The sequence below is a fragment of the Cydia amplana genome, chromosome 4 (assembly GCF_948474715.1).
Source record: "Cydia amplana chromosome 4, ilCydAmpl1.1, whole genome shotgun sequence".
NCBI lineage: Eukaryota > Metazoa > Arthropoda > Insecta > Lepidoptera > Tortricidae > Cydia > Cydia amplana.
This window is the reverse complement of record NC_086072.1, coordinates 3,149,990-3,176,865: the sequence shown is the minus strand read 5'-3', so window position 1 is coordinate 3,176,865 and position 26,876 is coordinate 3,149,990. Positions and strand designations below refer to the sequence as shown.

Sequence of the window (26,876 nt, the reverse complement as noted above, 5' to 3'; positions counted from 1 at the left end):
TCTTTCTTAAAGCTCGTTAAAATATGAACCATTTAAACCAAATATACTCGTAGTTTATTGTATTCAAAGTAAGACTTGTATATGTAGGTACGAGTATATTTACCTACTTAAAAACTGGCAACGTAATCTATGTATAGGTACTAAATATTGATTAAATGATACTTCCCTGTTAGCCTGCTTTGGAGTGTTTGCTAATATGCATACCTAATGGATGTTTGCTGTAGCGCTGTAGCGTTAACGAGATTCAACATAATCAGTGTTAGAGTATGCCTACCTATATACAAGGTGTCAAATTCAAATATGACTATTAGGAAATAACAGTAGTAGCCGTACCACGAGTTGACACTTGACGTGTATTGACTTGAGGTACTATAGACAGACATGTGATCTGAAGCTTTCTTATGTTAGATCGAGGTGTGTAATTTTTCTGTTGGAACGGGATCGGAAAGCGGCAACCCGAAAAATAAATTAAAACTTACTCATATCGGTGTGCTTTCCCCTTGTTAGCCTTGATGGCGTCCACAGTTTCCTGGTTGCCGGCGGCATTAATATCTACACAGACGATGACCCCTCCCAGCTTCCCGAACCTCAACGCCACCTCGCGGCCCATGCCGTGACCGGCGCCTGTGATCTGAAAGAAAAATAAAATAAATAAATAAAATATATTCAAAGGGGTCATTCACGTATCACGTAAGTAAGTCAAAAAATAGTATTGGGCACTAATGTCAGTCAGTCTGCGTCGTTCCGCTAACGCGTTCTCCCTTTGAAGAAACGTCCTGGGATACACATTCTACTGCAACAAAATATATATTTCAGCATATATATGCCTGGGGATAGATAAAGCGCTGGTGGCCTAGCGGTAAGAGCGTGCGACTTGCAATCCGGAGGTCGCGGGTTCGAACCCCGGCTCGTACCAATGAGTTTTTCGGAACTTATGTACGAAATATCATTTGATATTTACCAGTCGCTTTTCGGTGAAGGAAAACATCGTGAGGAAACCGGACTAATCCCAATACGGGCCTAGTTTACCCTCTGGGTTGGAAGGTCAGATGGCAGTCGCTTTCGTAAAAACTAGTGCCCACGCCAATTACTGGGATTAGTTGCCAAGCGGACCCCAGGCTCCTATGAGCCGTGGCAAAATGCCGGGACAACGCGAGGAAGATGATGATATGCCTGGGGATAGAACCTGAGACGACATCGGCGCTGCTTGATACCGGTCTAATGGCACTAAATACGGGCCCAAATCATAAACGTTGGGAATCATTAGTAATTTTGAAGAGCTCAAAGCTAGACGCAGAATAGCCTGCAGTAAAACGGTTCCATTGACAGGTAAAGGTCACCCGAAACTATCGTCTTTTGAGCGTCGGCGTCTACCACTATGGAAAATGGTGTCGCTGCGCAGTTGCGCTAACGTTGCGTCGAGCAGCAGCCATAGTTGACTAGACGCCGACGCTCGGAAGACGCTAGTGTGTGGTGGCTTTTGTGAGTTCGGATTCCGGTATTCGAAAATAACAACAACGGGACAGCCAAAACTATTTTAACCTTTTAACCGCCGTAGACTGATATAGGTACATATAAGACACACAATATCCAGCTCATTTCGCCATAGTCTGACAAATAAGACAAAACTTCGGGTAACTTCGTACCGGCGGCGTCACGAGCACGCTAGATGAATAATTCTAAGCGGTTAAAAGGTTAAACACTTAGGCGAGATTATGGATATATTAGATATATATGAATATGCTGGCAGGTTATGAAAATCTTTTATCATTTGTCTACGTATTCGTTTATGTAGGTATTGTTCATATAATTCATTAACATATCCTGGCTTCTGGCAAAGGTTCAAGTTCATAAAACAATGCAAAACAGCGTAAATTAGAATGCTAATTATGTACGCAAATCGTAGCTATGTAATACTAGTGTTACATGTTTGTTATCCTTCGGATACAGTAGGTACAGACAGAGATTATTTGAAATCGCGACCCTGAAGGTGTATCTATACAGGGTGACACCCAAGACGTAATACAAAATAAGTAATTCTGACTTAATTGAAGATCGAGAACACGATGCACTAACTCAGTTATTAATGTTAGTCAAAATTATTTTTAGTAATTTTCTAACAAAATAATTAATTAAAATCTCGAAGTGTGGACACACTGTCGTGTGGCACCTATTTGTCATGTTAACTAATTCTGACATTTAAAACATAAAACTACACTCATATGATGTACACTCGAAAGCAATGAAAATGGGTAACTTTTTATGGTGATTATCATAGAAGGAGACCGTTTTTGTTGCTCTTGAGTGCATACAAGTCTTTTGTACATTATGTCTAATAATGTAATAATTAGCGATAAGTAGGTACTTATTTAAATGATTTTATTGCTAAATCAGACAAATCCAAAGTTTAGACGTATTTCAACAAATGTTCGAAGTGACCACCAACTTGCGCTTCACATTATTCTGCACGACGTCGAAGATTCCTCCTTACTGATTCTACCAAGTACAAACTGGTTGGCATTCAGAACTTCCTTTCCTATCCAACGCTCGGGAAAAGTTTGGTCAAGGTAATTTCGTACCCGCCAAGAAAAATTGTGCTGGAGCCCCATCTTGTTAAAAATACAGATTCTGTGGCTTCTGGGTGTCGGATAAAATACCTAAGCACCTGTGTTCGAAACGCCTCCGAGTATCTTGGGCGTCGACCTCTACGTTGGGCATGAACTGGGACTGTAAATTGGGTTGGAATTGGGCACTCTGCACGGTTCGTGAAAAAGTGCTTGCGTCCGCACCGTACTCCGCGATGTTAAGTACATTTCTGCAATGACAACTCGCTGGATATTTGTAAATGGATTGCTGATTACTTTAACAACACGAGACCTAGCAGGGGCTTATAACACCAGGAAAATGAGTTCTAAAAACATATTTTGTATTACGTCTTAAGTATCACCCTGTATATGTAGGTAGATAGAAGACGCATTTTTTGTCAGGTTGCCATTTAGCAAATTCTGTGCTATTTCGCGTTAAATGTTCCTAAACTTAGCACCTAAGTTGCTAATTGGTCAGAAGAGTCGTTGAATGGGAAGGTATGTCGCGAGCGTGTGAAGGCTCTACCGTGAAAACCGAATTTCGCAAATTGCGGGAAACTCTCTCTTTTACTCCAATGAAGGCGTAATTAGAGTGACAGAGGAAGATGCCCGTAATTAGCCCAGGGGTGCTTTAGGACAACAAAATCTTACCAGAACAATTTCTCCTTCGACGCTCTTCGGCACGGGCGGTGTGACCAGCTGGTACATGGCGTATATCCAGGAGACCCACATTTTGACAAGCAGCAGCAATATTTCCAAGGTGGTCACCACACCTTCGTATATTTTCACCGCGATGCCTTGCTCGTCCGTCCTGGAAAGAAGAAATAGAAGATTTAGAGTTAGATTAGCTTGGGGATAAAGGATGACTCACGCTAGACCAGGTCGGGGCCGGACCGGAGCTCGGAGCTTCATTTTTAATGGAAAGCACCACGATTACCGATCAGCCATCATAGAAAATTACGTGTCGGACGCCTCGGCTCGGGCCCGGTCCGGTCTAGCGTGACTCACGCTGCGTGAATCATCCTTAAATATTTTAGTGATAAGTCTAGGTACCTATTTTAAATTTGACGTAAAATCAGGGGTTAAAAGACAATTTGTTTGTGTAAAAGATCACATAAAAGGGGTACAGATTGAAAAGGTTAAGAACCACTGATTTAGACAGACTGATAAACAAAGTCTGTTTTGTACTAGGTACTACATACTTTTAACGGTGACTGTATTTATTTATTCAAATTTATTGCACAAAATAAAATTTTACAGCAGACCCTAGTGTGGGGATCACTGTACCTGTTCCCTTGGTATTAGAAATGCTAATTTCTTGAAATACTTAAGCTAGAAATAAATACCTAAGTACCTATATGTATTTGGAATTTTGTTTTCTTTTTTAGAAGGCGGATTAAACTGCATTAGGTAATCTATAGTCAATTTTAAGGTAAAGAAGAGAGATTTGTACTGTCGCCATCAGATATATCAGAACGGTCCGGGCCCGGGACGACTTCCGACACATCTATTTCTCGGACCGTTGTAACGTGAGTCATCCTTTATCATCTTTTGCGAAAAACCCGTATTTTTTATTAAACTAGATACTTGATTTTTCTCGGGACAATAGTGTTTACCTAATACTTAGTAGTTAATTGTTTGCTTAGATAATTGGGTAATTCCTATTCCTAAGTAGTCAAGGATACTCGATAAACCAGTCAAGTATGTATCAACGATTCGGAAAACCCTTGGGAAGTGGCGAGAAGTGTATATAATAGAAGAAAAGTTTATTGGAATGTTTTCATTGCGTGACATTTGCTTTTTTAATCAGAGAGCGTGATCTTTTCCCTGTTATATAACGTTAGGTATATAACATCGTGTGACAGGGATAACATGATAGTATGGATAGTGTTTTATGTTGCCCCTGTCACACAATCGTTATAGGTACCTATAACAGGCAGTGTGGGAGCACCAGGCGGCCTAGCCAAGGTGACAATCGCTATCGTTTCGCCATCGAATCGCTTTGTGTCTCTCTATCACTCTTCTATATTAGTGCGACAGTGACAGTTGCGTTTCGATCGCTACAGAGTGTAAGCGATTGGCACGTTGGCTACGCGGCCAGGATCCTCGGTATTCGTCCGCGAATTGTGTCTCTTGGACCTATCGCAAAATTTTCCAGCGTGACGAGCTAAAGGCCAGACCACCTGTGGCCATCACATTTACGTCGGAGGGGTGCTGACCTGCAGCGAGTGTGGACTCACATTTGCTGCAAAGATTGGCTATGTCAGTGTAAGGCCTGAGTGGACGCTTTAAGCGGAGCGTTCGGCGGGGTGTGCAGCGTGGCGTCGGGGTCAGGAGTAATTTGAGCAGCGTGCACTAAGGCCGCTCCTATACGTTTTCATTTGTTTAACATGCACGCCGCACGTCCCGCCCCGCTGCACGCTCAACTCGAGCGTCCACTCAGGCCTTACACTCAGTCACCTGAGAGCGCACCAGCGACGCTCTCAGCGGTAGAAAGCAGTCGCTGTGGCCGAAACCGGCTAGGAGATGATGATGATGATTTTTTCCAGGTACCTACCTATAAACATTACTTTATTACACGTGGATAGTTGGATACTTATTATATTATCATCATCTTTCTTTAGTATTCATACCTTGGAGGATATAATCAAACGGAGACGCCATGTCTGTAATTTTCTGTACAAAACAGTCTGCCGATTTTTGCGGGGGAGGGGAACGTCAAATGTATGCGTAACGTAAAAATAGCCATGTCAGATAAACGTCAGTCCATACATTGTGTATGACCGTTGGCCGCCTATTTTCGACAGAGGGGAAAGCCTGTTAATGGCTAGTCTATTGTCAGGGCGTTACAGTGCGTGTTCAGATATTGTGAACACTTTGGCCGCTCCGATAAATCTGATGGCGACTGTACTATACGGTGTCTGTGCGCAGTAGTCCATCGTCACATGAATAGTGTATCTTATTCAACATGTATTCAACGCTTGTCCAAATTATATGGCAACTTCCTCGAAGTATTGTCACGTGTTTATGCAGAGTTGACCTACGGCGGACAACCAAATATCTGACGCGGAAAACCGTGCGTACATTAAGCTAGATTCACATTTGTCTGACGTGACGTGTTGTGTTCATATATTTCTGTGACGCACGCTGCGTGCCCGAAATCAGGGATACCTATCATGTAGCTAAATATTGGGCGTTTTATTTTAAAGTTGTCCCCTACACTTTTTTTTTCAAATTTGGGATTTTTTATGTTATTTCTACTAAGAATCACGAGCTTTTTCTATCCTAAAGGAGAAAAAAAGTGTTCCAAAATTTCCATACATTTTTCGGTATTTCCATTCCGCGACCGCCATACAAAGTCTATGAAAAATGGTGACGGAATGGAAATAAAAACCTTAGGACACTTTTTTTCTCCTATTAGGATAGAAAGAGCTCGTGATTCTGAGTAGAAATAACATAAAAAATCCTAAATTTGAAAAAAAAAAGTGTAAGGGACAACTTAAAAAAAAACGCCCCATTACACCTTAACAAGAACTCTCACTGTTGCCGTAGCTAAAAAAAACCGGTCAAGTGCGAGTCGGACTCGCGCACGGAGGGTTTCGCACCATCAACAAAAAATAGAGCAAAAAAAAGAAGAAAAAAACAAGCAAAAAAACGGTCACCCATCCAAGTACTGACCCCGCCCGACGTTGCTTAACTTTGGTCAAAAATCACGTTTGTTGTAAGGGAGCCCCACTTAAATCTTTATTTTATTCTGTTTTTAGTATTTGTTGTTATAGCGGCAACAGAAATACATCATCTGTGAAAATTTCAACTGTCTAGCTATCACGGTTCGTGAGATACAGCCTGGTGACAGACGGACGGACGGACGGACGGACGGACGGACGGACGGACGGACGGACGGACGGACGGACAGCGGAGTCTTAGTAATAGGGTCCCGTTTTTACCCTTTGGGTACGGAACCCTAAAAAACACATTTAACCGATTTGCAAGACCGAAGTGATCCCATAAGCGTTCCGTGAACAAAGTTTTGTACGGAATACTAAAAAGAAGTTTGTTGTCACGTTGGCCTTAAACAGGATTATTCACATGTGTATATTTTAAACACCTAACTCGACTCAGATGTATATAATATAACACTTCGTTGGGTGCATTACATTTTTTATAATTACTTTTCTTATATTATAGTTTGATATATCGTTATTTTGAATAACGTAATAAATGGCATACTATCGCAATACCTAATTAACGATATAGGTACATCATGTTATTATTGGTATAACGGTCATAAGGTATATTTACACTTCGTCTAATAGACATTGCCATAACTATTACATACTCTAAAGCATATTATTTGTTATAACAAGTGATATCACATAATTATTTGTGTGGCATAATAGTTGCATGACATAAATGGGTTAGGTTAGGTTAGAACTGCGACTCCGCACAAACGAATAACTAAGTAGCAAAAAGAGGGTTAGGTTAGGTTACAACTTTGACCCTCCGTAGAATAAAATACCTAGCAAAAAATGGTTTAGGTTAAGTTTGAACTGCGGCCCTCGCAGAATTGAAAACCGTGAAAAAATTGGTTAGGTTAGGTTAGAACTGCGACCTCCCTAGAATAAAAACTTAAAAAGTTTGTAAAACTTTACGTTATCATTAAATGAAATATGACAAAAAATGTTATAACTACAATATATGTATTTATATTTGATAAAATTGTATGAAGTATTACGTTATACAAAAATATATTATAACAAATGTCATTATAAAACATGTATTTATACTAATTAATAATTATATTACAATAGGCATTATATCAATGACAGTTTAGATGAAATGACAATATAACAAAGGAAACGTATTATAAAAATTACATTATAACGTAAGTATAATAATATATCAAAGGCGTTATAACAAATGTATGATAGTTTTTTTATAATTATATTAAGCATTACACACCCCACTTCGTTAGATCAAATATGTACTCACCTAATCACTAAATCTATTTATAGGAATGATCTCTGACATTACTCGTATGGCTTGATAATTTGCACCACGCATAAACTTTTATAAATTTCTGTGGCCGATGTTAGTTTTAAGTAAGTACCTTTAACTCTTTATTGTACAAAATGACATATAATAAGTAATTTTAAGGATATAAGATTAAAATATTATTATTTCCTTCACTTCTCTTCAAACTTAAGTTAGGTTATTTTATAATAAGGGTATAAATACCACCCCGAGCGCACAATATGATACATCCGGAGATGGTCTCCGCCAGGTGCAAAGACTTTTGCAGTTCAGCACTTTTGTGCTGCGATGGGATCTAAGGTCATGGGCTATAGCAAGTTGGATGGACTGAATAATGGGCTATGGGGGAGACTAGCGGAATGATTAAGTTATTTTTAATATGTGTTTGTGATATAAATAAAAAAACAATTATAATGTATACTTGGTCAACCAGATCTTGACAGTAGAAAAAGGCGGCAAATTTGAAAAATGCAGGCGGGAAGGGATATCGTCCCATAGAAAATTTGAATTTCGCGCCTTTTTTTACTGACAAGATTTGGTTGACCAGCTATAAGTATTATATTCAATTCAATTTACATTAGGGTATACCTAGATCTGCAACAGCGTAGGTACATTCTGTCGTTGATCATCGTGTATTATGACATTTATGACTGTGATTAGTAGGGATGGGTAGGACATCAATTTAAAAGGAGTTTGTATGAGTACCTCATTTTCTAAAATGAGGTGTTACAATGTCTTACTTCAAATGAGGTGAGGTACTAGTATATTTTCAGTTTCCAACGGCGACAAAAATATTTAATGTATATACATATTTATGTATTCATCACTTCCTTTATAAATAAATAAATACATAGTAACATATATTTAATTGGAGTGCAATTCTGGAGGTTAAGAATAGAACTTTTAGGAGAAAGATAATTTTAGAATCAAGTAAAATGAATAGAGGAGTGAAGTAAGACATTTTTGCGGTACGAAGTACTGCGACAAATTAACAAAATGAGTGGTACAAATGAGGTGCCTCACGAGTGAGCGACTCAACACTAGTGATTAGATATCATTTGCGGTTTAGTATAATTACGCCGCACGACTCAGCATCATATTACTTTAATTTGCGGATTAATTTCCTCCAGAGATCCGAGTCAGTGACATAATAGTTCATACTAGAACAAATTAAATTATTTTCAGAAAATATATTATTTCAGTTGACATAATAGTTGTTTTTATCTATAAGTTGGACCTATAACCATGAGGTTGAGAAACTTGAGAACCAGTCTAAATTAGAATATTGTAGTTGTTATTAGAGACTTATTTATATTCCAAATTATAATACAGGTTCAATAACCGAAATATTTTAACCACGTGTTCCTGACGGTATTAGGTACGTGATACTCGTACATATAATGTATACATATTATATAGTTAAGTAAGAATAGGTATGTAAATGTCTCGGAATTGATCATTTGAACCATTTCATGATGTGGCGATCATTTTATAAAATAATCGGTTGGCCACATCATGATACAGTGTGTCTGACGAACATCTGTAAGTGCAGTTGGTGTACTAACGAAAGAGTTAAAAAAACCGGCCAAGTGCGAATCGGACTCGCGCACGGAGGGTTCCGCACCATCAACAAAAAATAGAGCAAGACAAGCAAAAAAAACGGTCACCCATCCAAGTACTGACCCCGCCCGACGTTGCTTAACTTAGGTCAAAAATCACGTTTGTTGTATGGGAGCCCCACTTAAATCTTTATTTTATTCTGTTTTTAGTACCTATTTGTTGTTATAGCGGCAATATAAATACATCATCTGTGAAAATTTCAACTGTCTAGCTATCGCGGTTCGTGAGATACAGCTTGGTGACAGACGGACGGACGGACGGACGGACGGACAGCGGAGTCTTAGTAATAAGTTCCCGTTTTTACCCTTTGGGTACGGAACCCTAAAAACGACGAAAGAGCTTGTAAACCTTCATACATTACTTATAGATAGTCTACTGGGCAAGCTCATGATTGGCGCGACAGTATCTCGCGGCGAGATAGACTACCCGTCTTTTTCTAACTATGTTAATAAAAGAGGGACGGGTAGTCTATCTCGCCGCGAGATACTGTCGCGCGTCGCGCTAATCATGTGCTAGGGGTGCTGCTCCACATTGACCAATAAAATTATCATATAAAATATGCACAATTGTATATGCATGGCTTTTGGCCAAACCATATTTTAAGTTTAATAAAAACAGCTTATTTTACAGTAATTTACGGCCATAAATTACCTAGCTACAGTAGTATAATATTATATAACGCTTCAATTAACAGGGCGTAATGTGACATTTATGCACATGTGACATTAGTGTCATTATTAATGCCACACGTGCATAAAACACCTATTACAAGCTGTGTCATTGTGACGCACAGGCAATTTAAAATTACTGGTCTTGTGCACTTTATTGTCACGTCACGTTATAATAACTCGCCAGCCCTAGTAGCAGGGTCGCATTTTTATCGTTTGTCACCATGCCTGTCACGTTCTAACAAGTATGTAAGTGCGAAAGTGACGGGCATAGTGATAGTCGATAAAAATGGAACCGTGCTGAGCCCGCAGGAGCGGTATTCAGGTTTTTACTTTTTACGGTATGGTATGGTGCTACTTTACCGCCCTAGTGCGGTAACTAGCACAATACCTATGTCGAAAATTTAAAGAGCCATATGTACCTACTGTAAAACGTTGTACAATATTATACACGTGCGAATAAGTAATTTGCTACTCATGTCGATTTAAAACACTCCCTTCTGGCGTGTTTTAATTTATCGCCACACGTTGCGAATTTCCTACTTTTCGCACTCGTATCGTAATGTACTATTTTCTACTCCCGTACTTTTATTTGTCATTTAAAGGGTCGTGCACACACCTTTAAAACCCTACCTTATAGTTGTCAAGACAAGTCTTTAGTCTATTCCCCAAAAAAGAATTTGTAGATACACGCAGTATCTTTTTGGCGATTTTACGATACTTCGTGTAATGACCACTTAAAAAATATTGAATGAAATACAGTGTTGCCAACCTTATTTTAAGTGACATCTCTGACAAATAAGTGAACCATAGACATGTTTTTTTTAATTTCATTCATTCATTCATTCTTTTCCCGCCCGTATCCTCCATTTTTGCTACTTCTTGAATTAAAGATATTTGTTAAATTTACAATTTTATTTCAAAGTAAGTGCTTGGTCGTAGAAAAAGTAGTGTATGCAACGTTGTTTAACTGAGTCAAAAAATACTCGTGGCGTCTTTATTAACAATGTTCGGCTTCGCCTCAAATTGTTACTCACGCCACTCGCCTTTTTTGACCTCTCTTAAACAACGGTTGCATAAAATACTATAACATCTGTTATGGTTTTGTTATTAATTATTTTTTATTATACGATCACACGCCCTTATTAGTGCGTGCGAAATGCACTCGTGTCGTGCCATAAGGCGTTTCATTGGCAACAACGAACCAAAAATGATTGTGCTGCAAGCGACTCAACTGTACCATCGCCCACCCTGTTAACTGTCCATCGGTAAACCTTATTACAAAAGGCATAAGGTCCACCAATGGACAGTTAGGGCTCATTTAGACAATGTGAGAACCCGCATGCGATTTTCATTACATTGCGGGTTTTGATCGGTCGATTGAATTGGACGTTACCAACAGTCCGCAATGTAACTAAAATCGCATGCGAGTTCGCGCGCCGTCTAAATCAGCCCTTAAGAGTGTTGCTGTTTGTAATCACAATTTTTCAACAGCAGGAAATTGTGTATTGGGATTGGGTTATAATTCAAAGCTGCGGGCGGGGTATATTTATGGACAAGATATAATTGTCAGTGATACGTGACAAATAAGTGTCAGTCATCTGAACCGATAATTGAAGTCAAAAATTTATTAAGAAGTTCGTCTGTACATAAACGTTCGTCCTCGGTTCGCACATCAAGGTCGTATCACTTGTATCATAACCATATCAAAACAAGTAGATTTCATACAAGAACGTGGTCGAATATTTCCTCACGAATTAAGTGGATAATGAGATACCACCTTTATTACTTATCTAATATCCCACCTTGTCACGAATAACGTGAATGTAAAATAGTTAACGCTCACAAAGTTATTTGCCGCCTTAGGATACCTTTATTTTATACCTACTTACGCTCATTGAATAATAAAAGTATTTGTATTTATAGTAAACAAATACTTATATTTTGTAACCTACTATTAATTTTGACTTATACTCTCATACGTTTAATAATAAAATAACTATTTCTTTCTTCAACGCACAGACAGATATCCTACGCTGTGATAGGTATTTTATATATACGTACGACCGACCGGTCCCGGCCGCTGGTCACCTCGCCCTTCCGTCGCGCACCGCGGGAGTCCCCGCGCTCGCGGGCGCCGCGGGTCGCGGCATTCCGCTCCCAGCATTGCTACGCACAGGCTGCGTCCCTTTATATTAAATCCTGTCCGCGGAGCGATCGCTACTGCGCGGACGTGTTTTATATTTAATTAAAAATTAAATTATTCCTTAAAATCAGTGAATCCCATATTGGGTAAGTGTTGCATTAATCATTTTAACCTGCCTAAGTTGTTTTAGCCAATTGATGTAACGTAGCAACCGAGAAATACCGCTAGCTGTAACCTTTGGACTTTCTTTGTCTAGATTGTACACGTGTTAATATTCGAGGCTATCCATACATTTCATTTAAATTTCTTCATGTTTAATAGTGGGAATTATTTGTATTGATTAATGTGAATCAGTAGTGCTGTAGAAATAATACTAATTTCATAATTTTAGACCATAAGCTTTTCTCCTGCATAAAAGGGCTGTTTGTTTCTTCTATCCTTACATTTCTATTTCTTTCTTTTCCGCTTTTTCTTCGCAAGATGATTTTGCCCGATTTAATTGCGTATTGCTTTTGCTTATAAATAATACCTAAGATGTGCTACAGCGCTTGTTATTAGAACATAAAAGATATCTGCTTAATTCGCAACACATTTAGGCGTTGTTTATAAGGAAAGGTTCGCTTAACCATAAATATAATCACTATTTTACTGTGCTGCACCGATTTCCTCTTGTAATGTTACGAGTATCTGATATTGCTACAACCTAATACTAGCGTTATCTGCGGGTTTGCTTGCGCAATTTATTTTCAAACCGCTATTTTAATTATATTAGTACCTTGTCTTGCCATACTGTGGTATAGTTGTACCAGTATCTGATGCTCGTTTCACCGCACCGCTTTCTCATGTACCTGGACTGCCCATCACACTCAATGATTGCTTCATTGTAAATAAATACCCACCCTTGTTAGTGCTAGCGTGTGATGGTTACCAGTCCAGGGCGAATATTGAACACAGGCCTAATTTTACTATTGGACGCGTTCCAGGAACTCCCTACGGGGTTGGCATTTTTGCCACCATGACCTTGGGCTTGATGAAGCCTTAAGCGCTACCTCCGACGGCTCAGCTACCGTCGTGAGCTACCTCCGTGTCGACCTTGGGCGACCTTGACCTTGGCTGCGCCTCGTCTCTTGGCCTTAAGTCAAACTCCACCACGCTACGCACATCCGAGGGACGTGGGGTATTGTACTAGAAGACCGGCCAACTCTCTAGTAGACAGACCCAGAATCTAGGCTTCGAACCCACTCTTGTTCTAGTATAATTATTAGCCTTAACTTATTAAATAACTCTTACTTTACTACTTTAAGCTAAAAACTTAATTGCTAGACTCAAACTTAATCTAAACTTAATACCTACAACTTACTTCTAGAAAATTTAACCTTATCTTTAAACTTAAACGAGATAGTGTATATTAGTATTAGGGTAAATCAAATAAATTGTTATTAAGATTTAAATATTCTTGATTATTTACGTCCCAACAATATCTCCCCAGGTAATATACGGTTAGGTGATATTTTTAGGTGACAGTTTGGCGCCCAACTGTTTTGTTTTAGATTTTGGGTCTACCTGAGGGTTGGTAAGTTTTCTTTTTATCAGCATTATTGGTGTTGGTGTGTGCATGTCGCAGATTAGTAAATACGTAGTTATATAAGGTGTCATTATTTTAGTTAAGGATTATTCAATCGCTGTAATTTCATAGTCTCATTTCCTAGTATTTATCACGCTCACTATATACTAAATCTGATTTTTGCAATACTTACCTACACTTATATAGTAAAAAAAAAAAACAGAATGTTTCGCCCAATTAAGTACTTACAGTTGACTAAGTCAGAATTAATTTACGAGGTAAAAATACGGGCAGAGGAGCCTAAGGATAAGGTGGAGGAGTTAAGGCAGCAAATATCTAAGCTTGCGATTAGGTATCCAGCAGAGGATATTCTCGATTCTTGTTATGAGTTTGATGATGATATCGCCGGTATAAAACACACTTTAGCTAAAGCGGCAATTAACGTAGCTTGTCTCAAACAAGACCCCCATCAAAAGAATTTACTCGAACGTACCCAAACTTACCTTAACCACATTTATCACAGGCTTAATCGAATTAGTCTACTTGAAGCTGCACCTGAAAAATCAGCCTTGCTACACGAGACACAGCAGTTCTATAACGAACAATGTTCGTCCCTTCAGGAAATCTTGGCATTATTACCTCAGGTTGTCACTCAACCTGCTTCTATCAAATGCAATACAGCCCAAGTTACTCCTAGCTTTTCAGCCCAAGGTAACTTAACTGACGATTCCAACGAACTTCCCACTGACGCTGAAGCCTCAAATGCAGACGGTATAAATAATTATAATATTAAGGTTACTTGTGACCGCGGTCTAAGCTCAGATATATCTAAACTCAAATATGACGGCAAGTCTTGTGTTCGAGCTTTTATTGCACGCGCTAAAGAGTTCCGCCTTGCTAAAGATGTTAATGATAAGAAGATGCTTTCATTGGCTACAGAAATATTTACCGGGGATGCCTTACACTGGTATCGCAGTGTTAAGGACTCTGTTCATTCCTGGGAGGACTTGTTGATTATGCTAAAAAGTGATTTCGATGCAGCCAATTTTGATTATCTCATGCGTAGGGAAATTAGTAATCGTAGCCAGGGTCCTACGGAGTCAATCACTGTTTACCTAGCGATCATGCATGGCATGTTTAGTAGATTAGACACAATGCCCAGTGAAAAAGAACGCCTTGAGATTATTTTGCATAACATACGCCCTTGTTACTCGAGCGTTCTTGCTACTTGTCCCAACTTAAGCTCGCTTGCAGACTTGCGCACCCTTTGTAGGAACTACGAACAAATTAAAGCTCGGTCAGACAATTTTAAAGAACCACCTGCGGTTACTTCAACTACACTAGCTCCGGAGTACTCCTACCAGCCTAGGAAGGACATTACAAAGAGTAGCCCAAGGGCCGGCCCTACTAACTACCAGACCCAGCCCACTGCAAGCTACTCACAAGCATTCGCTAAACCTAGCTTCAATAAAACGCTTAACGTTTCAGCTGTTACAGACAACAAGTACTGCTACCGTTGCCGTGTAAATACGCATTCAATGAGGGAATGTACAGCAGAGCGTACTATAATCTGTTTTAAGTGTGGCCTTCAAGGTTACCGTTTTCCTGACTGCCCGCAGTGCAATCCCTCAAAGAAGAAGGAAACTAGTGCCATCGAATCGTCTGTCGAAACGGTTCCAAAAAACGGATAGATGAAAATTGTTGCACACCACGACACGAGAATTCAGATTGGAAAAATTGGCTCGTGACCATTCGTCATTTCTTTAACACTTATAAGGTTGCAACAATTTTCAATTCAAAACCCACGGTCGATCCTCGACCATTCATTAAAGTAACTATTACTCCTGAGCTTGAAATGTACGGCCTCTTAGATTCCGGGTCCGCTTTAACTATTATTAGTAACGAAACTTATTTGCATCTCTCTAAAACTAATTCAGACATAAAGTTACTACCTAACGTAACAAACATTACTGCAGAAGGTGGCAACAAGTTACACTGTCTCGGTTATGTACCATTACCCGTTAGTTTCAACAACAAAACCCATGTATTGAAGGTACATGTAATTGTTAATTTAGAAAATTCTCTCATCCTCGGCATTGACTTTTGGAAAGCATTCAAACTTCTGCCTAAATTGCTAGACAACATTGATTATCTTTCCCCTAATGAATCTAGGTCTACTGAAATAGCTTCTATCCGTCAGGATATACACCTGCATTCATACAATAACCTTGAACCCTCGCAAAAACTAGTGGCAGATGAAATAATTACACGTTTTAATGACATTTCGTTCGAGAAAAAGGGCCTTGGTAGAACATCGTTAATAACCCATCGTATAGATACTGGGAATGCGGAACCCATCAAGCAAAGATATTACCGATTGTCGCCTGAAAAGAAACGGATTATTGCTGAACAGGTCGATGAAATGTTGTCGTTAGGAGTTATTTCTCCTTGTGAAAGCCCTTGGTCTTCTCCAGTTTTAGTTGTACGTAAGAAGGACGGTAAGCCGCGCTTTTGTTTAGATAGTCGAAAACTAAATGCGGTCACAAAGAAAGATGCTTATGGTTTACCCTATGTCACAGAGATCCTAGACAATTTAAAGAACGCGAGGTTTTTGACTAGTATTGACCTTTCTAAGGCATTTTGGCAAATACCTATCCACGGGGCAGATAGGGAAAAAACTTCATTTTTCGCACCAGGTCGTGGAACCTTTATGTTTAACGTCACAGCTTTTGGTCTCACTAATGCTCCGGCAACGCAGCAAAGATTAGTAGATTCCCTCTTTATGCCAGACTTTGAGCTTAAGGTCTTTTGTTATCTAGATGACATCATCGTCATAAGCGAAACTTTTGAAGAACATGTCTCTATCCTTGGGCGTGTCCTTGATAAACTTAAGAACGCTAATCTTACTATTAATGCTGAAAAGAGTAGATTCTTTAGGGACTCTTTAACATACCTTGGTTACGTTGTCGATCAACAAGGCCTGCGGACGGATCCAGACAAAGTCTTAGCTATGGTAAACTATCCGGTTCCAACTAGTAAAAAGGAAGTAAGAAGCTTTTTAGGTGCTGCTTCCTGGTACCGGCGTTTTATACCCAATTTTAGCACCATAGCAGGGCCTCTCAATAAACTTACATCAACTAAGAAGTCGTCACCACCCTTTGAGTGGACGACTGATGCGGCTGCCGCTTTTGAAACACTGAAAGAATGCCTCGCCCAGGCACCTGTCCTAGCTTGTCCTGATTTTAACCATCCTTTTGAAGTCCACACGGATGCCAGTAATTATGGCATTGGCGCTATGCTGTGTCAATCTATAGGTGGTGAGGAGCACCCGGTTGCTTTCATGAGCCGAACACTTACAGGTCCTGAAAAAAATTACAGCGTAACGGAAAGAGAGGCTCTTGCTGTGATTACAGCCCTTGAGCACTGGCGGTGCTACCTAGAGAACGGACGTACTTTTACGGTCTTTACTGATCATTCTGCGCTCAAATGGTTTCTCTCCTTGACAAACCCTACAGGCCGCCTAGCCAGATGGGGTGTTAGGTTATCAGCTTTTGACTGTATTATTAAGCATAGGAAGGGCAAAGACAATGTAATACCAGATAGTTTATCTAGATGCGTCGTAGCTGCTGTAACAGCCTCTACTACCCCACCTGCCACTACTGATAACTGGTACTTGGGCATCTTCAGAGGTTGTTTAAACTCTCCGGCCAGTTATCCGAACTATATAGTAGAAGGAAATAGATTGTACAGACTTATGAAAAACAAAAATCCTCTTATCTCTGAGTTCAATTGGAAGGAGGTCCTTTATTCGGAACAACGTGTAGATGCGCTGTCTAAGTGTCATAGCGAACCAACTGCTGGTCATTTCGGGGTTTTCAAGACATACAAACGCGTCAGTCTTTCTTATTACTGGCCCAAAATGTACGTGGATGTTGTCAATTATGTCGCTAATTGCGAGGTCTGCCTTGCTCATAAAGACCCTACGCACGGAACCCTTGGTAAAATGGGCAGGCCTAAAGACTGCCGCAGGCCCTGGCAAGTTATTTCCGTAGATTTAGTTGGACCTTTGCCTACTAGTAGGAAACAAAACAGTTACATCTTCGTAGTAATGTGTTGTTTCTCAAAGTACTGCCTCATATTTCCTTTGCGTCGTGCTACTGCTGAGGCTACGTCTAAAATACTCGAGGACAACGTGATCCTAGTACACGGGGTACCTCAAACTATTATTTTAGACAACGGGTGTCAGTTTGCTAGTCGGGAAATGGATAATTTATTTAAAAGGTATAAAATACCAAATGTCCACTTCACTCCAAAGTACACACCCCAAATTAACTCGGTTGAAAGGTACAATAAAACTATTGTCACCGCTTTATCAACATTTGTGGGAGAAGATCAGAGAGCATGGGACGTGAACCTTCCAAAAATTCAGTTCGCGATTAATACTTCTACAAATGAAGTAACTGGCCAAACTCCAGCGCTTCTCGTGTATGGTCGTCAACTTATTACGTGCGGGTCGCATTACATAGATAATGACAACCCAAACGAGTTGATATTTGCTCCCAGAGAACCATACGCGGAAAATCTTGGCCATTTAGCCGTAATGTTTGATCGTGTACAGACTACCTTATGGCGAAGTCACCAAAAGAATGCTGCACGGTACAATACTAGACGCAAAGATGTCGAATTTCAAGTCGGGGACATAGTTTTTAAGCGTAATTATTTCCAAAGTGACAAGGGCGCTTATTTTAGTAAAAAGCTCGCGCCCAAGTTTCAGAAATGTCGTGTGAAGGCAAAGCTGTCCCCCTTAGTTTATGTAGTAGAAGACATGTCAGGGCGCGATCTAGGTGCCTGGCATATAAAAGATTTTAAGATATCTAATAAGGCCTATTCACCCTGATTTGACATCCCCGTGTAGGGACGGGTGGAAGAATACGTCTCCCTACCGCCGCCAGAAAGCGTGACGTAAGAGCCGTCTGATCTGAGCAGCTGCGTTCGTAAATTTCCGTAGAACCAGGCTGTAGTTTACAATTACTTAGTCTTAGTTAAGCAATAGTTAGTTTATTGTGTCGTTTTTTTTCTTTTTTTTTCTTTGGGTTGCCCTCTTAATAAGCCTTCACCAGAGTCATTCTGTCCCTTAGAAGAATGCCCCAAACTGAAGCGGGTGGTGACTTCGACGTCTAGTTTTAACCTTATAAACATTTAACTTAGTGATTTAGGCGGATTTTTATTAGGAAAAATCCTATTCCGAAGAGAGGGGGTACTGTCACGAATAACGTGAATGTAAAATAGTTAACGCTCACAAAGTTATTTGCCGCCTTAGGATACCTTTATTTTATACCTACTTACGCTCATTGAATAATAAAAGTATTTGTATTTATAGTAAACAAATACTTATATTTTGTAACCTACTATTAATTTTGACTTATACTCTCATACGTTTAATAATAAAATAACTATTTCTTTCTTCAACGCACAGACAGATATCCTACGCTGTGATAGGTATTTTATATATACGTACGACCGACCGGTCCCGGCCGCTGGTCACCTCGCCCTTCCGTCGCGCACCGCGGGAGTCCCCGCGCTCGCGGGCGCCGCGGGTCGCGGCATTCCGCTCCCAGCATTGCTACGCACAGGCTGCGTCCCTTTATATTAAATCCTGTCCGCGGAGCGATCGCTACTGCGCGGACGTGTTTTATATTTAATTAAAAATTAAATTATTCCTTAAAATCAGTGAATCCCATATTGGGTAAGTGTTGCATTAATCATTTTAACCTGCCTAAGTTGTTTTAGCCAATTGATGTAACGTAGCAACCGAGAAATACCGCTAGCTGTAACCTTTGGACTTTCTTTGTCTAGATTGTACACGTGTTAATATTCGAGGCTATCCATACATTTCATTTAAATTTCTTCATGTTTAATAGTGGGAATTATTTGTATTGATTAATGTGAATCAGTAGTGCTGTAGAAATAATACTAATTTCATAATTTTAGACCATAAGCTTTTCTCCTGCATAAAAGGGCTGTTTGTTTCTTCTATCCTTACATTTCTATTTCTTTCTTTTCCGCTTTTTCTTCGCAAGATGATTTTGCCCGATTTAATTGCGTATTGCTTTTGCTTATAAATAATACCTAAGATGTGCTACAGCGCTTGTTATTAGAACATAAAAGATATCTGCTTAATTCGCAACACATTTAGGCGTTGTTTATAAGGAAAGGTTCGCTTAACCATAAATATAATCACTATTTTACTGTGCTGCACCGATTTCCTCTTGTAATGTTACGAGTATCTGATATTGCTACAACCTAATACTAGCGTTATCTGCGGGTTTGCTTGCGCAATTTATTTTCAAACCGCTATTTTAATTATATTAGTACCTTGTCTTGCCATACTGTGGTATAGTTGTACCAGTATCTGATGCTCGTTTCACCGCACCGCTTTCTCATGTACCTGGACTGCCCATCACACTCAATGATTGCTTCATTGTAAATAAATACCCACCCTTGTTAGTGCTAGCGTGTGATGGTTACCAGTCCAGGGCGAATATTGAACACAGGCCTAATTTTACTATTGGACGCGTTCCAGGAACTCCCTACGGGGTTGGCATTTTTGCCACCATGACCTTGGGCTTGATGAAGCCTTAAGCGCTACCTCCGACGGCTCAGCTACCGTCGTGAGCTACCTCCGTGTCGACCTTGGGCGACCTTGACCTTGGCTGCGCCTCGTCTCTTGGCCTTAAGTCAAACTCCACCACGCTACGCACATCCGAGGGACGTGGGGTATTGTACTAGAAGACCGGCCAACTCTCTAGTAGACAGACCCAGAATCTAGGCTTCGAACCCACTCTTGTTCTAGTATAATTATTAGCCTTAACTTATTAAATAACTCTTACTTTACTACTTTAAGCTAAAAACTTAATTGCTAGACTCAAACTTAATCTAAACTTAATACCTACAACTTACTTCTAGAAAATTTAACCTTATCTTTAAACTTAAACGAGATAGTGTATATTAGTATTAGGGTAAATCAAATAAATTGTTATTAAGATTTAAATATTCTTGATTATTTACGTCCCAACAATATCTCCCCAGGTAATATACGGTTAGGTGATATTTTTAGGTGACAACCTTACAAGTTTCACAATCTCCATCATCAATATAGTGAACATTGCTCAAAATACAAGTAGGGTGAGAATAGCCATATAATACTTTGTAAACCTATTGATTCCAAGTGTGTTTAGAATGTAATGTATCCTACCTAAAGTCTATTTTTTTATTCGGTAGACTAAAATGACATTTAATAGTATGAAATGACATTTTATGTTCATACTATGAAATGTCATTTCAGTCTACCGAATAAAAAAATAGACTTTAGTTCGACCATTTCGACCGGATCGCACTAGTTTAAGAACTGTTATGAGTTAAGGTTATGTGTGTGACTTAATCTTATAGACATGGTAAAGTCGTAGAAAAATGTATCCAAATCATCCTTTCGAACGCCAGACAGCGAAGGAATTTGCCGTACCCCGGACGCCAGGCGATCGCGATTATTCAAGCGAAATTGAATTTTACGGAATCTCGCGTAAGTCCCTATCGCATTGGCGAAGCTGTCGGCTGTAGCCGTCGTTGGCGTCCTGGGCAATGGCTCCTCTACACGATGGGCCAGCGCCGGCCGCTCCAAGGGACGCATTTATGCGTTAGAGAGAGCAAGTGCATAGACTAGGAATCCTCTAGACTGAGTTTAGAGCAATTATTTCATGAAACCGATGCTGCCAAAAATACGGGGGTGCGGGGGGACGAGGTGAGCGAATCCCGTGCCGTGATTGGTCCGTTCAAAGACACGGACCAATCACGGCACGGGATTGACTCGAAGATGGAGTAAAACTACCGTATAACGCTACGTCTTACGTAGGCGAACAACGCGCGAACGCCGCGCGACCGCCGCGCCGCTTCGCGTCTAAATCGCTCACGTACGAGTAGGACATACCTATACGTATCAACGGTTTGTTTCATCCTCGCCGCGCCGCGTCGCGTTCTCGCGTTGTCCGCCTACGTAAGCCGTAGCGTAACTGCAAGGACCGGAAAACCCCTCTTTACGCTTAATCCTATCCATTCGGTAACCCAATCAATTCGGTTACCTTATCATTCGGTAACCCTATCATACTGTTACCTGATTGTAACGGTAAGCTTATTGAAACGGTAACCTTAACCGTTAACCGAGTTAATCTCAAAACCCCATCGCGTTAGGGTTTTTGTTAGGGGTTTTTAACCGGTTTTTATTCAGTTATGGTAACCTTTATTATCGGTTGCTTATTGGTTTGCTACATTCGTATTTAGTGATGTGCCGTCAGTCAAATACTAAGAAAAATTGTTAATAATAAATTAACTACATATTTTATAATAGTTTATTTTGTTATTTTTGTCAATTTTATTAATTTTGCTTATTTTAATGTTTTTGTTTATTTTACTTATTTTGTTTATTTTTTTAATTTGTTTATTTTACTTATTTCATTTATTTTATTTGTTATTAATTTTGTTAATTTTATTAATTTTATTTATTGTATTTATTGTATTTATTGTATTTATTGTATATATTGTATTTATTGTATTAATTTTAGTTTATTTACTTTATTTACTTTATTTACTTTATTTACTTTATTTACTTTATTTACTTTATTTACTTTATTTACTTTATTTACTTTATTTACTTTATTTACTTTATTTACTTTATTTACTTTATTTACTTTATTTACTTTATTTACTTTATTTACTTTATTTACTTTATTTACTTTATTTACTTTATTTACTTTATTTACTTTATTTACTTTATTTACTTTATTTACTTTATTTACTTTATTTACTTTATTTACTTTATTTACTTTATTTACTTTATTTACTTTATTTACTTTATTTACTTTATTTACTTTATTTACTTTATTTACTTTATTTACTTTATTTACTTTATTTACTTTATTTACTTTATTTACTTTATTTACTTTATTTACTTTATTTACTTTATTTACTTTATTTACTTTATTTACTTTATTTACTTTATTTACTTTATTTACTTTATTTACTTTATTTACTTTATTTACTTTATTTACTTTATTTACTTTATTTACATTATTTATTTTATTTATTTTATTTATTTTATTTATTTTATTTATTTTATTTATTTTATTTATTTTATTTATTTTATTTATTTTATTTATTTTATTTATTTTATTTATTTTATTTATTTTATTTATTTTATTTATTTTATTTATTTTATTTATTTTATTTATTTTATTTATTTTATTTATTTTATTTATTTTATTTATTTTATTTATTTTATTTATTTTATTTATTTTATTTATTTTATTTATTTTATTTAATTTATTTATTTTATTTATTTTATTTATTTTATTTATTTTATTTATTTTATTTATTTTATTTATTTTATTTTATTTATTTATTTTATTTATTTTATTTATTTTATTTATTTTATTTATTTTATTTATTTTATTTATTTTATTTATTTTATTTATTTTATTTATTTTATTTATTTTATTTATTTTATTTATTTATTTTATGTATTTTATTTATTTTATTTATTTTATTTTATTTATTTTATTTATTTTTTTAATTTTATTAATTTTGTTTATTAAACATAACCTAACCATTGTTCATTAATTTTTGTCATAAGCATTTATTTATTTAATTTTATTGTTAAACATTTTTTTTTATTCTATTAAACATTTAGAAGACCTGACGTATTTTCCTTTAGGTATATAGTTAAATGTTCCAAAGTTTTAATTCAGGCGTTCTGGGTTTCTGGCTTATATTGATATAGCTTGCATTTTTATACTACATACATTACTACTTAATTCCTTTTACTCTTTCGGGTTTAAAAAAATCCCGTGAATTGGAGAAGAAAGTTTTGTTGGAATGTAAAAAGCATACTAAGTCTCAAGTCTCAGAGTTGGACTAAAAATAACTTGAATAAGAAGAAGAATAAGAACATACATTTTATTCTTATTCCAATCGATTTGAATAAGAATAATTCTTACACTCGTTATTTTAGAATAAAATAAAAGTTAATAAATCATGTCACTTTTATTTTATTAAATGAAAAATAAAAAACGGAATATTTATTCCAGGTGTAGGATTATTCTAAATAACGTTTTATTCAATTAGAATGTTAACTATAGATAGATAGTAAAATGAATGTTCGGTATTAAAACCTTCTCCGTTTAGTTATATTGATTTTATACATTTAAAACATTGACATATTAAAAGAGTGTGACTTTTCTATTTAGATTTGCACCAAAAACATGTATTCTTTATTAATAAATAAGAAACAACGATGATACGTGTTTAAATATACAATACATAATCCACTTCAATTTCACCCCTCTTTTCAATGGTCGGATTGATTTGAATTTTTTTTTAGCGTACGGATTTTATTGTGATAGATAGGTACATTTTTTGAAGTCTTCGAAACGGTGATGATAATTTTATAATGATATAAAGTAAACTGCGAAATTATAATTATGATGGTTCAATGTATATTTCTTTGCGTATTAAGTATGTATGTATTTTGTTTATGATTCCTATCAGCCTTGAGGTCATACGTGTGCTATCTCTTTCACACCTACGGAAAGTGAATGAGATAGTAAATTACTGCAGGTAAGAAAAGAGTCCTACGCTTATCACTAGATTTGCAGAAAGTTGCAGGCGTGTTTCCACTTGAGACCGTCATTTATTACTCATTGGTAATAACAATAGGATTAAGTCGTGGCGTGGTGAATTCTTTGTCAGCATTTGCTAAACACGTGCGGCAAGCGTTGTGTCAAACGATATTAATATCTGTTAATTTCCGTCTAAATAATAAATGCAAATTTTAAATATCAGAAGAACTTTTAAAAACACCATAAGTCTTGGTAGTAACTCGGACACTGAAACCACATACTAAACATAATTCGAAAACAGAAAATAAACATGAGTATTTTCCCCATTTGTTCCTGCCCAACGTGACCGCCGCGATACATGAGGCGGGGACATATGGGAATGATTTAAATGAAGCGCCTATTCCCATCTGTGCCCGGCGGGGAGAAATAGGAATACACCATATCGAGCCATTCCTTATCCTACCTTTAAAAACATCTTTCTTAGGGTTCCGTACCCAAAGGGTATAAACGGGACCCTATTACTAAGACTCCGCTGTCCATCTGTCTGTCACCAGGCTGTATCTCATGAACCATGATAGCTAGGCAGTTGAAATTTTCACAAATAATGAATTTCTATTGTTGCTATTACAACAAATACTAAAAACAGCATATAATAAATATCTAAGTGGGGCTCCCATACAACAAACGTTATTTTTTTGTTGGTTTTTGCGTAATGGTGCGGAACCCTTCCTGCGCTAGTCAGACTCGCACATGGCCGGTTTTTTTTATTCATAGCAGCTGAATTGTACCTGATGATTTAGATCACATTAAAAGAAATACGGGTATCGTCCAATACCAAGACTATGCGGCAGTAAATTAAATTTGTAAGATTTTATTGCATAAAATCAGGTATAAATTAGACAAGAAACATAGTAGTTTCTTGTCTAATTTACTTCTATCTATACGTAACGCCTATACGGCACCCAGACTGCATGTTTAATCTAGGAATATTATTTAGAATATAAAATCATGATCTTGGGGCACGGCAGTGCCCCCGCCAAGTCGAGCGCGAAGCAAACACTGCCGTACCATCCTTTACTGGAACCATTTCGCCGCATTTTCAGGCCCCTATTTGAGAACCTCTGGATAAGACCAGAACGCAGAAATTTTCGTCATCCAGTAAGTTATAATCACATACTTAAAATCCAATTTCAAGTCTGTAGGTCATTTAGTTCCGAAGTTAAGCGAAAGCAAAGTTTCGCATTTATGACACTCATTCACTCATGATCATCAGAATAGAACTAGTACTTCCCATAAACTCAGAGAGCTGAAATTTGGTACAGAGTTAGGGTTTAATGGCCACATAAAGGGTACACCTAAAAATATTGCAATATCACTCACGTTTTAAAGATCTAAGAACTGCATAAGTAAGTTTGTAATCCCATATAAATATATGATATTACAAATTTACTGTTGCAGTTCATAAATGAAGATATATTTAGTTATGATATGTGTATACATAGTATGGGTATGAGTACCCGAAAAGAAGGACTGCCTACAAAAAGAGATGAGATCCCTTAAAAAAACATTACATGTAAAAAGGTGCAAGTCTCGCAACGCTTTTACTACAAAAAAGTTTTGAGATGTAATGTGAAACCAAGTCGGTTATTTCAATCAGTGCTAGGGGGTATTAAAACCGTATCAATAAGATATCTTTAATTTGTAATACATATAATGACTTGGCAATCGCACATAATGCTTTACTCGTACCGTACTCGTAAATATGTGTAATGCTCAAACTGCAATTAGCGCTAGCGTTATGTTCAATTAGAATTATTTTAATAGGTGACGATGATCCTTTTGCCATTATGCAGCCGTGCGATGGCCAAGTCATTATACGTATTACAAATTAAAGATATCTTATTGATACGGTTTTAACACCCCCTGGCACTGATTAAAATAACCGACTTGGTTTCACATTACATCTCAAAACTTTTTTGTAGTAAAAGCGTTGCGAGACTTGCACCTTTTTACATGTAATGTTTTTGATGGGATTACATTTATTTGATTAAGAATTATTCTTATTCAATTTTTTCACATACTAATTATTTCCGATCAAATTTATTTAAATAATTTTGACGGGAATAAAATCAACATGATTTTATTCTTAGGAATTCTTATTGAAATAATGATTTTATTCTTGAATGACCAACACTGCTTACTAAGTATGTATGTATCTATTTAATTTAAACAAAACTATTTCACCTAGCAATGTTATAGATACCCAATAAATATAATGAATTCTGGTATTAATGAAAGATTTGAAGTATTAAAATAAGTTTATTTATCACTGCTATAGATATATATTTTCTGATCGCTGCATTAAGCGGTACAAGGTAAATTACGGCTTTTAGCTCATACAAACTCACCGCATATGAAAACATTTTAAACTAAAGTCTATTTTTTTATTCGGTAGACTAAAATGACATTTCATAGTATGAATGAACATCATGTGTCATTTCATTTCATACTGTGAAATGTCATTTTAGTCTACCGGATAAAGAATAGACTTTAATTGCTTATTATAAAATAAGCTCGTAATAACTAGTACAT

The 26,876-nt window shown here is 37.4% G+C and overlaps 1 protein-coding gene across 1 annotated transcript in view; it reads right to left on the bottom strand.

Annotated features, from left to right (window-relative positions):
• LOC134663118 (17-beta-hydroxysteroid dehydrogenase 13-like) overlaps positions 1-26,876 on the bottom strand; it is a 53,276-nt gene that overhangs the window by 7,533 nt on the left and 18,867 nt on the right. Inside the window, exons 3-4 of the mRNA XM_063519452.1 lie at positions 3,237-3,396; positions 480-631 (exon numbers count right to left, since the gene is read on the bottom strand). Coding sequence (XP_063375522.1) covers positions 480-631; positions 3,237-3,396 — 312 coding nt within the window. The remainder of the gene's footprint in view (positions 1-479; positions 632-3,236; positions 3,397-26,876) is intronic.